The sequence below is a fragment of the Helianthus annuus genome, chromosome 16 (genome assembly GCF_002127325.2).
Source record: "Helianthus annuus cultivar XRQ/B chromosome 16, HanXRQr2.0-SUNRISE, whole genome shotgun sequence".
In the NCBI taxonomy this organism is placed as follows: Eukaryota; Viridiplantae; Streptophyta; class Magnoliopsida; order Asterales; family Asteraceae; genus Helianthus; species Helianthus annuus.
This window is the reverse complement of record NC_035448.2, coordinates 110,340,538-110,353,067: the sequence shown is the minus strand read 5'-3', so window position 1 is coordinate 110,353,067 and position 12,530 is coordinate 110,340,538. Positions and strand designations below refer to the sequence as shown.

The following is a 12,530-nucleotide window of genomic DNA, read 5'->3' as shown; positions in this document are numbered from 1 at the left end:
TCTAGTGAAGTTGTTCAACAAATTCTATGATGTTGGTTCCATTAATCAGTGCTGTTCCTCATCTTTTATTGCTTTGATTCCAAAAATCAAAGATCCGATGGGGCCATCAGATTTTCGTCCAATCAGCTTAATTGGGGTGATTAACAAAGTCATATCCAAGGTTCTTGTAAATAGACTAAAAAGAGTGGTGGGGGGTTTGATCTCGGAACAACAATCCGCATTCCTGGCCGGTAGGAATATTATGGACGGTCCATTGGTTCTAAATGAAGTGTTCAACTAGTTAAAGAAGTCTAAGCGACGTGGGATGTTCTTTAAAGTGGACATTAGTAAGGCGTATGATTCAGTAAATTGGAAGTTCCTCGACTCGATCATGTCACAGATGAACTTTCCAAGTAGGTGGCGTGCATGGGTGATGCCTACTTTACACTCGGCTAGGGCCTCGGTTCTAGTAAATGGTTCACCGACGAGGGAATTTGTATGTTCCCGGGGGCTTCGGCATGGGGATCCACTTTCCCCTTTTTTGTTTGTAATTGTTATGGAAGCCCTCACTAGTATTATGGAAAAAGCAGTTTCACTCGGTCTGTTTAATGGGTTAAAAATCACCAATAATGGGCCTTCTTTATCTCACCTGATATACGCGGATGATGTAATGTTCGTTGGGAAATGGTCGGTTTCGAATGTAAATAATCTCAAGCGTATTTTGAGATGCTTTTACTTAGTCTCTGGGCTGAAAGTAAATCTGGCCAAATGTAGCGTTTTTGGCGTGGGTGTGAATGAGGAAGATGTCCATGGCATGGCCCAATTATTGAATTGTAGACAAGGTACGTTTCCATTCAAACATCTTGGTTTAATGGTTGACGCAAACATGAATTTAGCTCGAAATTGGAAGCCGGTGATTGAATTATTTAGGAATAGGCTATCCATATGGAAAGCTAAAACGCTTTCATATGGTGGGAGAATAACCTTGATAAAATCGGTGTTAAACGCACTACCTACTTATTACCTATCACTGTTTAAGGCTCCAGTTAAAGTCCTAGATGCTTTGGATAAAATTAGAAGGGTTTTCTTTTAGGGCGGCTTGGAAGAGAAAGCAAAAAATGAACTGGGTGGCGTGGGAAAAAACAATTGCTCCTGTAGAATATGGGGGGTTTGGGCTTTGGTTCGCTTAGAGATGCTAACCTTGCGATGTTGGCAAAATGGTGGTGGAGATTTAAAACAGAGAAAAAAAGGCTTGTGGCGGCGGGTTGTATGGGCAATTCATCACAATTCGAGGGCGTGGAACGACATTCCAGTTAAGGTTTCAGTTGCGGGGCCATGGAAGAACATGTATAGTATTTGGCAGCCTTTCTTAGTTGCAAATATAGATCTCAAATCCGCTTTCTCAGTAGCTGTTGGTGACGGTAAGAACACTTGCTTTTGGTTGGATAGTTGGGTCGAGTCGATACCGTTGTATTTAAAGTTTCCTGAGTTATTCAATGAAGAAGCCGTCAAAGATTGTTTGGTTCAGGACCGATGGTCCTCTAGTGATCTGGGCCTGGGCTCGGCCGGAACTCGGTCGGAACTCGGTCCTACTGCTGCGAATCAGCTGCAACAGTTGCAGCTTTCTTTAAGTAATCGGGTTGGGTATGTGGGAGCAGACTGTTGGAAATGGAGGTACGATGATAGCGGGGTTTTTAACGTAGCCGATATTAAATGTATCCTCAGTTCTATCAACCGCACCAGGCCTATTAACGTCTTCGAATGGAATAACTGGGTCCCGAAAAAAGTTGGCATTGTAGCTTGGCGGGCAGAGATGGAGAAGTTGCCGACGAAATGTGCGCTGGCTAGTCGGAATGTTCCGGTTTTGAACCAAATGTGTGTGTTATGCGGCGACTATGCAGAAACTTGTGACCACATCTTTGTCTCGTGCTGTTTTGCGCAATTGATTTGGCAGATTCTGGCGGGCTGGTGCAGGATTCCACCTATTTTTGCGTTTGGTATAAAAGATTTGCTTACTTTGCATGCTTCAAGCTCGGGCTCGAGGAGTAAGCGGAAAGTTATTCATGCTGTCATTCTTGTGGCTTTTTGGAGCATATGGAAGTCGAGGAACGATGCCATATTCCGACAGGTGGTTCCAAATGTTACGAGGTCTATAGACGAGATTAAATCATTGGCGTACTTATGGGTAAAGAATCGGTCAAAAGTGGTGGCTTTAACATGGGAGGATTGGAATCGGTTCAATTTGGATTTAACATGGGAGGATTGGAATCGGTTCAATTTGGATGCTATGTTATGATGTAACTGTGTTGTCTTTATTGGTGTAGTACGTTGTAAATTTGGTTTGTAGCATCTTGCTAGTTTTAATAAAATTTTTTATCGGCCGTTAAAAAAAAAAAAAACTTCGGGGGGTCTGCTTAGTTGTTTCTTTGATTGTGCCTGCAACTATTTTCTTCTTTCTTTTACATTTTTGACATATACAGAATGCGTGGCTACTCCAAGGGTTGTTAGAGGGAGACCCTGGGTTCTATTATAAGAATGCTTTATAGGGTTTAATTTAGAAAAAAAAAAGTGTGGTTACGTAGTCACATTCTTTTCTCACACAGAAATGCTTAAAAGTGGTGTAATGGAAGGAGCTTAATTGATGATTAGGTAATAATTATTTAGTTATTATCATTTTTACTTATGTTACTTTATATGCTAAGACAAAAATCAAATACAAATACCCTTATCATACAATACATACAAATAGGGTGAAAAGGTAAAAAAACGCGGTGACATTTTCGTAATTATTTACTCGTAGAGTAATTATCACAATTACCCTACAAATGATCTTGTAGGGTAATTTCGATCTTGCAGAATAATTTTGTAAAATGATATTGTACGGAAATTTTGATCTTGTAGAGTACTTTTGTAGAGTATCATAATTACTCTACAAATGATATTGTATGGTAATTTTGATCTTTTAGGGTAATTTTGTAGTGTATCATAACATAATTACTATACAAATGATCTTGTAAAATAATTTTGAATCGTATGTTGTTTGATAAATTTGCAAAGTAATTTTGATACATTTGTAGAGTAATTTTGATAATTACCTTAGAAGATCATTTTACAAAATTACCCTACAAGATCAAAATTACCTACAAGATCATTTGTAGAGTAATTTTGATAATTATCCTACGAGCAAATAATTACAAAACTGACACCGCTTTTTTTTTTTTTTTTTTTTTTTTTTGCTTTTTCATGCCCTTGCGCACGTTTTGTACGATAAGTATCTTTGTACGTAAACTTAACTCTCTCTCTCTCTCTCTCTCTCTAGTGAGAGTGTAAAATACAATATACTTTAACGTACAAGCGTACAATATGAAATTACGCACGTTATAAAACTCAAAACCCTAATCACGCATATTGAAAAACCATAACCACGCATGTTGAACAAGCGTACAATATGAAATTACGCACGTTATAAAACTTAAAACAATAATCACGCATGTTGAAAAACAATAATCTCAATCCATGTTGAAAAATCATAAGATGCGTGATTATGTTTTTTAACATGCATGATTATGGTTTTTCAACATGAGTGATTTGGATTTTGAGTTTTATAACGTGCGTAATTTCATACCGTACGCTCGTACGTTAAGGAATATTGTACGTTAACATCCCCCTCTATACACACACACACACATATATATATATATATATATATATATATATATATATATATGTATGTATGTATATATAATATTTTAGCGGGGCATTTTTTTCATTTTTTTTTTGTTTTAAGTTATATAAATATATACTAATTCAAATAAGGAAAAATTACAAGTTGACAGGCGGTGTCCTTTTTAACGAATGTTGACAGGCGGTGTCCTTTACACCCAACCATGGTTGTAAAACAAGGTTTCCAAGGCCGAGTACTACCCGAGTAGTCGCTACAAGGTAGGCTGCCGAGGCGACTTTCTTCGACTCCGCCTAATTACTCGGAGTCGGTCAAACGCAGTCAACCTTGGCCAGAATTGGATCTAGTAGGTCAACTCGGGCCTAGTTTGACTTAAATAATAATAAAACATAATTTCTATGCCTATCAAATTAAGGAATGAACATCATTTTCACATATTTTGTTATACATATTAGTAAATTTATGTTATTTGACATATATTTAATGTCCAAAAAGTAATTTCTTTATAATTTAACATGTCCGAGTACTCCCCGAGTACTCTCCGCCTAGACCGAGTACTCTCAACTCCCCGGTCGACCAACTAGGGAGCGCCTAGCGACTTTTGCAACCATGCGACCCAACCCAGTTAAAAAACCCTGTTAATTGTTAACAGACTGTGTCCTTTACTAGGTATTTTGTTGCAAGTTTAGTCCTTTACCTATGTATTTTGTTGCAAGTTTAGTCCTTTACACCCAACAATTAACAGGGTTTTTTAACTGGATTATTTGTAAAGGACTAAACTTGCAACAAAATACCTAATAAAGGACACCGCCTGTCAACATTCGTAAAAAAAGACACCGCCTGAAAAGTAGTATAAAGTTAAAGAACAAAACTTGTAATTTTTTCCTTCAAATAATTAGTGACCACAAAAAGGAATGTGGTAACAATAACAATAGGTAGTGGAGTGATGGTAGTGTGTTGATTCTAAAAAGTTTCCTAAACCTAACCCATTGATGATATATTTGTTTAGTTAAAAAGAATGGCTCCTGGTGATCGGGATGTCGCATCCCAGTCAAAGATAATATTTATAAGCCCAATTTACCTTTAATTTTGAGTTAGTGGTAGTAACCTAACCCATTGATAATATATTTGTTTAGTTAAAAAGAATGGCTCCTGGTAATCGGTATGTCGCGTCCCAGTCAAAGATAATATTTATAAGCCAGTTTAACTTTAATTTTGAGTTAGTGGTAGTACGGGGTCGATCTACGAAGAGTTTGTAGTTTGTATACGAACGTGATTGATTATTAATGGTTGTCACAAATTATGAAGCTTGCTATGTAATTACTTGATTGTTTGTTTGTTTGAAAAAGGGATGTCGGATTGAACCAACAAGGTTGTTAATAAATCACTTGATTGCTAATAACTTGATTGCTTGAAATTTTACAAAACAAATATAAAAGATAAAAACAATTGGATTGAAAGTGGAAAATGCAATTTTTTTTTTTTTTGAAAAACTCCCAATGCACATGTTACAAGTACATAAAGCAAATACATGTTTCTAATTTATAGTTTGGAAATGTTGTGAGGTTAAATTGAAAATATGAAAACTTTTGGGCTAAAAGTAAAAATTCAAATAGTTGGGGACAATAATTAGAGAACAAGGTTCACACCCGGTTCGACAATTGCAAGGCCTAGGGTTTCTACACGTTTTTAACTTGATTTAGTTGAATTTAGTTATTAATGGTTTTAGTGTCACGAGGATTAGGTGTCAATTGCTATCAACATTTCAAGAATGGACCACAAGTCTACACTAATTATGTTATTAACGGTTTTGCTATAAAATCCGTCCTCTTCTAGCAAGAAGCTAGAAGAGGACATTCCCAGCATATTACACTAAAATCATCCAAGTCTACACTAATTAAGTAACTATGCTAATTACATCATTAGAAACACCCGAAAAAAACTACACCACCTTTGCCAAGCTAGGTGTTCTATTTTTGCCCTATTTTTATCCACTTACATGAAGTTTCCTCAATTTCTGTCTATTGTTATTCCTGCACTTAGACTCCTCCAAATGATCCAAAGTGTTGCCATGAAGATGGCATGGACGAACTTCCTTTTCTTAGGAAACAAGTCAAGTTTTTTTTGGGATTTCCAACATTCCTTTAACTGAATTGGGGATGGCATTTTGCACCACACAACAACTTGCCACAAAATGAATTTGGTTAGAACACAAGACACCAATAAGTTACTATCAGTCAACGTGCGACTCTGCAAGTTAATTGTTGGTTCATTGTTCTTTACAAATTTAATGAAACTTAAGTATATTGGATCTTTTATTTCAACGCTTAAAAATTCAAAGAAATAGGCGACTAACTGTATAGTTTACGGGCCGGCTTAACTTTTTTGGGGGCCTAACGCAAATTCTTACATATCTGTGTCATTTTTGTTGATTTTATTTTTGCTTAGAATCCCAACACGTGTGAAGACGGCAACACATTATTTTTATACAATTCTTCAAAGGTAAACGGTTACACATTAGAGTTGGAACAAGTTTTAGTGAAAAGAAATATCTTCCAACTTCCAAGTATCCCGACTCTTTGTTTTTCTTCTCTTAACTTAAAAATTAAAATAACCATATGTATTCGAATTAAATTTGTAAAAAAATAAAAGAAAAACATAAAGATCCATAGCAATTCCAACAAAAACTTTAAGAGATCAAGAAATCTAAGTGAGTTGCAATCGGAGAAGGAAGGAAGAACAAAAGCTAATCAAACATAGCCACACTCTATGAGAGTCCTTAAACATAAGGGTCTCTTATGCTTATTTTCGGTCCAATCATCATCTATAGTTTAAATGTAATCATTTTATGCATTACTATAAAATACAAAAAGTTTGATCAAAAGTCTACAAAGAGTTTGTGTCAACTAATTAAAATAAACTTCAGGACATGATGTGATGATAAGTTATACGAGAGTAATCTAGCTCGACGTAATAAAAGTGATTAACAAAAAAGGGATGAGGTAATAGTATTCTGTTTTGGCTAGACATTTGACTCGGAATAGATTCACTTGCAACGCAATTCCCACTGTTATTTAGCCTTGAATCAAATAATTGTCGCACAGTAGTGGAAAGGGTAGGAGATTCAGGTTCGGGCCAAAGGGGCTGTTGGGCCAACCAGAAAAGCTTGAGCTAGGCCAACTTCAGGTTGCGGTACTGCAAGCAGCCATTTCTTTAAATCTGGATAAAAGGGTCTGGGACATAGATGGGTCAGGAGTCTTTTCAATCAAGAGTACAAAAAATTTCATCGCGTGCATACCATATTCCGGTACCTAGAGCCGTTCCAACATTTTTGGAGGCCCTAAGCGAATTACAAAGTAAGGGCCCTATTGAATTGGTATAAAGGAATTGAGATTGAGATTTAAGACATCGAATAACCATAGCGATGATTTTTCCTAATCTTGGCCCTAATTTCGCTCAATCCGCAATCAGTTTCACATTGGTTACTCAAAAGACGTCGCAAGTAACGAGGGTTGATGTGTTGTGTGAGTGGACAATGCAGACTCCTAGTGTAAATCCTAAATCTTGGGCCTAGAAACGTTGTTTAAATGACAAAAAACAAGTCTAATATATGAAAGGAAATAAAATTGGAGACCCTTGTTTTTTGGTGGCCCTAGGCCTTAGCCTAGATTGATAAGCCTTGCAGGCCCTGCCGGTACCCCATACAGGTGGAATATCTGGGCACCAAAGAGGGCGTTCCGAGACAAGCTCCCAACATAGAAGGAACACTTTTCACGATGTAGCGATCACAACTTTTTGGTGTCTCTGGAATCTAAGGAATGATGTCGTTTTCAACGGCAAGTCTCCCACCATGTCGAAGTTAATTGAAGAGGTCAAGTCATTAAGGTTTCTTCAGGTGAAGTATCTTTTCAATAACTTGGGAGGAATGGCTTGGATGATGTAAATATGTAATAAAATTTTGTGAGTTTGTATATACATATAATAAAATTTGCGGGCTGTTCATCTTTACATTGTTGAAACATGCCTTTTTTTGACATAAACTATTACAAAGCTGAGATGAAACATGCCTTTTTTTATTAGAATAAATTACACAAATTCTCCTTTATTTATATACTGAAATGCATTCTTTGTCCTTTGTCTTTTAAAATCACACAAAATGTCCCTTATTTTGTTAATTTTGCACGCTCTTTGTCCTTTAAGCTAACTAACGCTAACTTTTCAGTTAACTTTAAGGTGAAAAGACCATTTTATCCAAAGGATATAATCTGAAGTTTATATATAAAGGACATAACCTGTAATTTACTTAAGTTCTTTTATTTTATTTTATTTCTTTTCTTTTTATTTTATTAAATTTATCACTATTATTTTATTGATTACCTTAAAAATTGTAATTCATTAGCTAAAAAATTATATAAAAACATACGTTTTTATAATCTATTTATTTTTATTTGTTTGATTAAATTATTTACTTTTTTGTTTTACAAATAATATAAATTTTTATACTATGTTTTACGTAAACCACGGTGTTATCAAGTTTCTTTTAATCACTTTTAGAATTATTATATGTTATACGAATGAAATTTACACCAAACCAAAATATGGAGAAAAATAAGCACGTCGGTCGTGCGTTACGACAGGTCGGTTTAAACTATGATTTTCTATAAAACTTTAAAATTTGTAAGGTCATTTTTAAAGCAACTGGTTATTTTAGACGTGTTATAAAATGTTCGACGTACATTCATCTCAAAATACCACATTGCGACATGTTTTTTTATCTATGTTTAAACCGACCCATTGTAATACCCGATATACGTGCTTATCTTTCTCCATATTTTGTTGTAAATTTCATTCAAATAAGATATAATAATTGTAAAAGTGATTAAAAAAAATAACTTAATCACACTAGGGTTTTATGTAAAAACATAATATAAAAAAGCTACATTATTTGTATAATAAAAAATGAAAATAAATAAACTATAAAAACATATATATTTTATTAAAAAAATGTTAATTAATGAATTAAGAAAATTTTAAAGCAATTGATAAAACACTATTGATAAATTTAATAAAACAAAAAGAAAGAAAACGAAGAAAATAAAATAAAATAAAGAAAAGAATTTAAGTAAATTACAGGTTATATCCCTTATAAATAAACTTCAAATTATGTTCTTTGACAAAATTGGTAATTTTACCTTAAATTAACAGAAAATTAACATTAGTTAACTTAAGGGACAAAGAGTATGCACAATTTACAAAATAAAAGACATTATGCCTGATTTTTTAAAAAAAAAACAAGAAAAAGAGTGCAATTTGATAATATATTTTTTTAGTATATAATAATATTTAATCTTTTTATTATAATAATATATAAAAAAGGGTAAATTTGGTAATTTGACATTAATTTATTATGTAACGGCATGATCGGCACCACTCCGGATGATGTTAATAACATCTGACTGACATTCATTCATTTGGGTCAACAAAAGCAATGGCAGCATTGATTCCACCATTGAAACCCTATCATCAACTAATTACCACCACCATTCCATTCATCTACAGATCGTCGTCCCCTAAATTATCCGCAACAAAAATGTCCGCTTCCGTTTCCGCAGTCACTCAACGAAAACTTCCTGTTTTACTCTTCGATATTATGGACACAATCGTTCGCGATCCCTTTTACCACGATATTCCTGCTTTTTTCCGGTAATTTTTTCTTAATTACCATCATATAACAACTTTACGATCGATCGGATCAACTGTATTTACTGTCACTGTTACATTTGACTTCGATTATCAAGGTTTGATATCGGTTTTCAAAAATTCTAATTCGAGTTCAGTTATCGAACTCGAATTTACGATTTTCAATTTGATTCAGTTCGAAAATCGAATTCAAATTATACACACACATACACGTATTAAAAATCTTCTAAATATGGGCCAAACTTTTTATGTTGTTGTTTTACATAATTATATATGTAAATTAGTTTGTAGTAGTTTTAAAAATAAAAGTAAAATAATTTATTAGTCAGGGTGAATTTGAATTAAATGGGACTTATTCGAATTCGAGTTTCAAATATGAATCGAATCGAATTTCTAATTGGGCATAAACTTCTAATACCAATCCGAACAGAATAAATCGAATACGAATTCCGGTAAAAAAATAAAAATTCGAAAAATCCTATTCGATTCGTTGAACACCCCTAATTGAGATTGATTGGAATAAGCAGAAAAGTGAAATTTTGGAGGCAGTGAATGATTGATTTGTTGGTTTGGGAACTAATTGGGGATTAGGTGTTGTAGGTTTTTGAAGTATTATAGTTAAGTTGGATAATTTAGCAATGACATATTAGGTTATGATAATTAGATTTTATGGAAAGTGGAAGTGTTGGTGTCCTGAGAATTGATTTGTTGGCTTATATAAAGGAATATATCAGAATTTGATGCTGTGCAGGCTTGGTTTAAAAAAGCGCGCCTAGGCGCAAGGCGACCTAAGGCGCAAACCAAATCGCTTTGTGTGACATAAGGCGCAGGGTGTACAAAAGGCGTAGGCGAGGCGCGCTTTTTAGGCTAAAATTTGACCTGAGGCGCAGGTGAGGCGCGCGCCTTTTGTACATGGGGTGTTTCTGTGCAGCTGAGTGTTGTACAATAGGCTTTTTTTATGCTGTACATTTCTGTTTTTCTCATTTGAAAACATATTTAAAGCTTAATTTTAGCTAAATCAAAGGTAGGGGATGCTAAAAACCTATGGGATATATAAAATAATTTATATAATCACTTTGCGCCTTGCGTACGAAAAGCTTACCGCTTTTGCGCTTTGCGCCTTGATTTTAGACCTCGTCGCTTTTGTGCGCTTCCCACTTTTTTAAACCAAGGGTGCAGGATTTTTGATAGGTTTGAAAAGCTTATGTATTGAATGGATATTATAATATTAGTATTAGAGTAGAGCCTTAAACAAATGTTTCTAAAATAATATGAGTTTTAAAGCAGTGTTTAGTGTGTTTTTATCAGTTTAATGGTTTACTCAGGATGTCCATGAAGGAACTGTTGGACTGCAAACATCCTACAGCTTGGATTGAGTTTGAAAAGGGTCTCATTGATGAGGTACTACATTATTCATATTATTATTTTTGCAGCTTTGACTGTTTGAAATAAACCCTTTAACAGATACGGTATATTTAATCGCTTTTATTTTGGTTTGGGAATTATAAATGACACTTGTTATAATTCTGTTTCATTAATCAACGATAAATCGCCATGTATATAATATTGTGGTTAATATGGAAATTTGGCTTATTTTGTTCACATTATGAAAGAGTGTGTATATATATATTATTTTCAGATGGAACTAGCAAGGATATTTTTCAAAGATGGGAGACATTTTGACTTGGAAGGTACGTTATTACAGATTCACAAATCAACAGCGTATCAATTTAAATCATTATGTTTGTCCAGAAAATATTAAGTATAATGGGGTTATTAAAATATTATTAGGTCTTCTCCGCTCTGTAAATTCTCATAATAAGATATATCATCCCCGTTTCAGGCCTCAAAAGTTGTATATATCAAGGATACTCATACATAGAAGGTGTTGAAGAACTTCTTAGTACCCTGAAAGATAACGGCTACGAGATTCATGCCTTTACAAATTACCCAATATGGTATGGCTGAACTGCAAGGTTTGTCACATGCTTATTTGTCAAAAATCAAGATACATAAACCCATTTTTGTTATTTAATTAATTAATAAGAGAATTTGGTCCACTGATGAGTCAAGTTGATGTGTTTTATTGAGCTGTCGCAATGGTTCACGTTACTTTATTATTTTGTAGGTATAAAATGATTGAGGACAAATTGAAGCTTTCCTCTTACTTATCTTGGACGTTTTGTTCATGCGTAATTGGTAAAATAAAAACATGATCTACCTAAGATCAAAATACAACATTCATGTGTTTTTCTGTTTGACGCTACACTTAACTGCCGTTCTATAAATGTAGGAAAAAGAAAGCCAGATCCTCTTTTCTATTCAGAAGTTCTGCAGCACCTTGACACTGAGCCACAAAATTGTGTCTTTATTGATGACAGGTATTCTAGTTATCTTATATCCTACATGTCAAATCGCATCATGTTATGCGCCTATACTTAGTTTTACGTGTTTTTTTTTTATTTTTTTTATTTCACATAGTTAACGATACCCATAAGTTGGCTGATTAACAAACTGTATTATGGTTACTTTTGGTTTTAATGTATACATATAGTTAATAATACTCATAAGTTAGTTGATGAACACTCAAATTTAGAATATTCATAACCATAAGTTAGTTGTATCCATAACCCTAAAGGACAAGTGCTATATTTAGCAAATCCATTTATTTATCTATATATTATTTCAAAATAATAATAGTAAAAAAAGACATCAATAATTAGCTCGTGGAAAGTTGGGGCGTTATAGTTTTTATTATCATAGTAAATATATTTTGTGTTTAATTTGCATCAGGCTGAAAAACATAGAAGCTGCAAAAGACGCAGGTATAATCGGAATTCAGTTCAAAAATGCAGATTCACTGCAGCAGGATCTCTCTCTTTTGGGCATCACATTTCAAAACGGCAAAACAAAAACACAAGAAAGCAGGGTTTAGACAGGACTTTTATTGTCGGAACTTTGATTCTTTTGATGTATTTCGACTAAATTATATACAAGGGCGGGCCGATTGGTGCATTGAATGGTTCTAGACAAAGGTTTATGGGCTAAAACTATGCAAGTTGTTTATATAATTTATTGGATCAAGAAATTGATACGCGAGAAAAAAAGTTTATCCATGACTATAAAATCACGTATGTCAGGCGTGAAAATTATCCTTGCATGATTATAG

The 12,530-nt window shown here is 34.2% G+C and overlaps 2 protein-coding genes across 3 annotated transcripts; both read left to right on the top strand.

Annotated features, from left to right (window-relative positions):
* Positions 1-1,171: 1,171 nt before the first annotated feature.
* LOC110887622 lies at positions 1,172-2,275 on the top strand. The gene has a single exon (XM_022135199.1). The coding sequence runs from the start codon at positions 1,172-1,174 to the stop codon at positions 2,273-2,275; it is 1,104 nt and encodes a 367-aa protein (XP_021990891.1).
* A 6,820-nt stretch (positions 2,276-9,095) lies between these two features.
* Positions 9,096-12,525, top strand: LOC110889327 (flavin mononucleotide hydrolase 1, chloroplatic). 2 transcript variants are annotated; one of them, XM_022136839.2, is made up of 7 exons: positions 9,096-9,364; positions 10,687-10,762; positions 11,001-11,052; positions 11,205-11,319; positions 11,490-11,560; positions 11,655-11,742; positions 12,155-12,525. In XM_022136839.2, exons 1-7 carry the CDS (start codon positions 9,150-9,152, stop codon positions 12,294-12,296), a joined length of 759 nt encoding a protein of 252 aa, XP_021992531.1. In that variant the 5' UTR covers positions 9,096-9,149; the 3' UTR covers positions 12,297-12,525. The 2 variants fall into 2 exon arrangements, with proteins under 2 accessions (XP_021992531.1, XP_035841452.1); XM_035985559.1 differs by having other exon boundaries at positions 9,136-9,364; positions 10,670-10,762.
* The last annotated feature ends 5 nt before the right edge of the window (positions 12,526-12,530 follow it).

Coding starts and splice junctions, on each gene's coding strand:
- LOC110887622 (XM_022135199.1), top strand. CDS start 1,172: ATGCTAACCTTGCGATGTTGGCAAAATGGTGGTGGAGATTTAAAACAG.
- LOC110889327 (XM_022136839.2), top strand. CDS start 9,150: ATGGCAGCATTGATTCCACCATTGAAACCCTATCATCAACTAATTACC. Junction 10,763..11,000: donor AAAAGGGTCTCATTGATGAG/GTACTACATTAT, acceptor TATTATTTTCAG/ATGGAACTAGCAAGGATATT. Junction 11,743..12,154: donor TGTGTCTTTATTGATGACAG/GTATTCTAGTTA, acceptor AATTTGCATCAG/GCTGAAAAACATAGAAGCTG.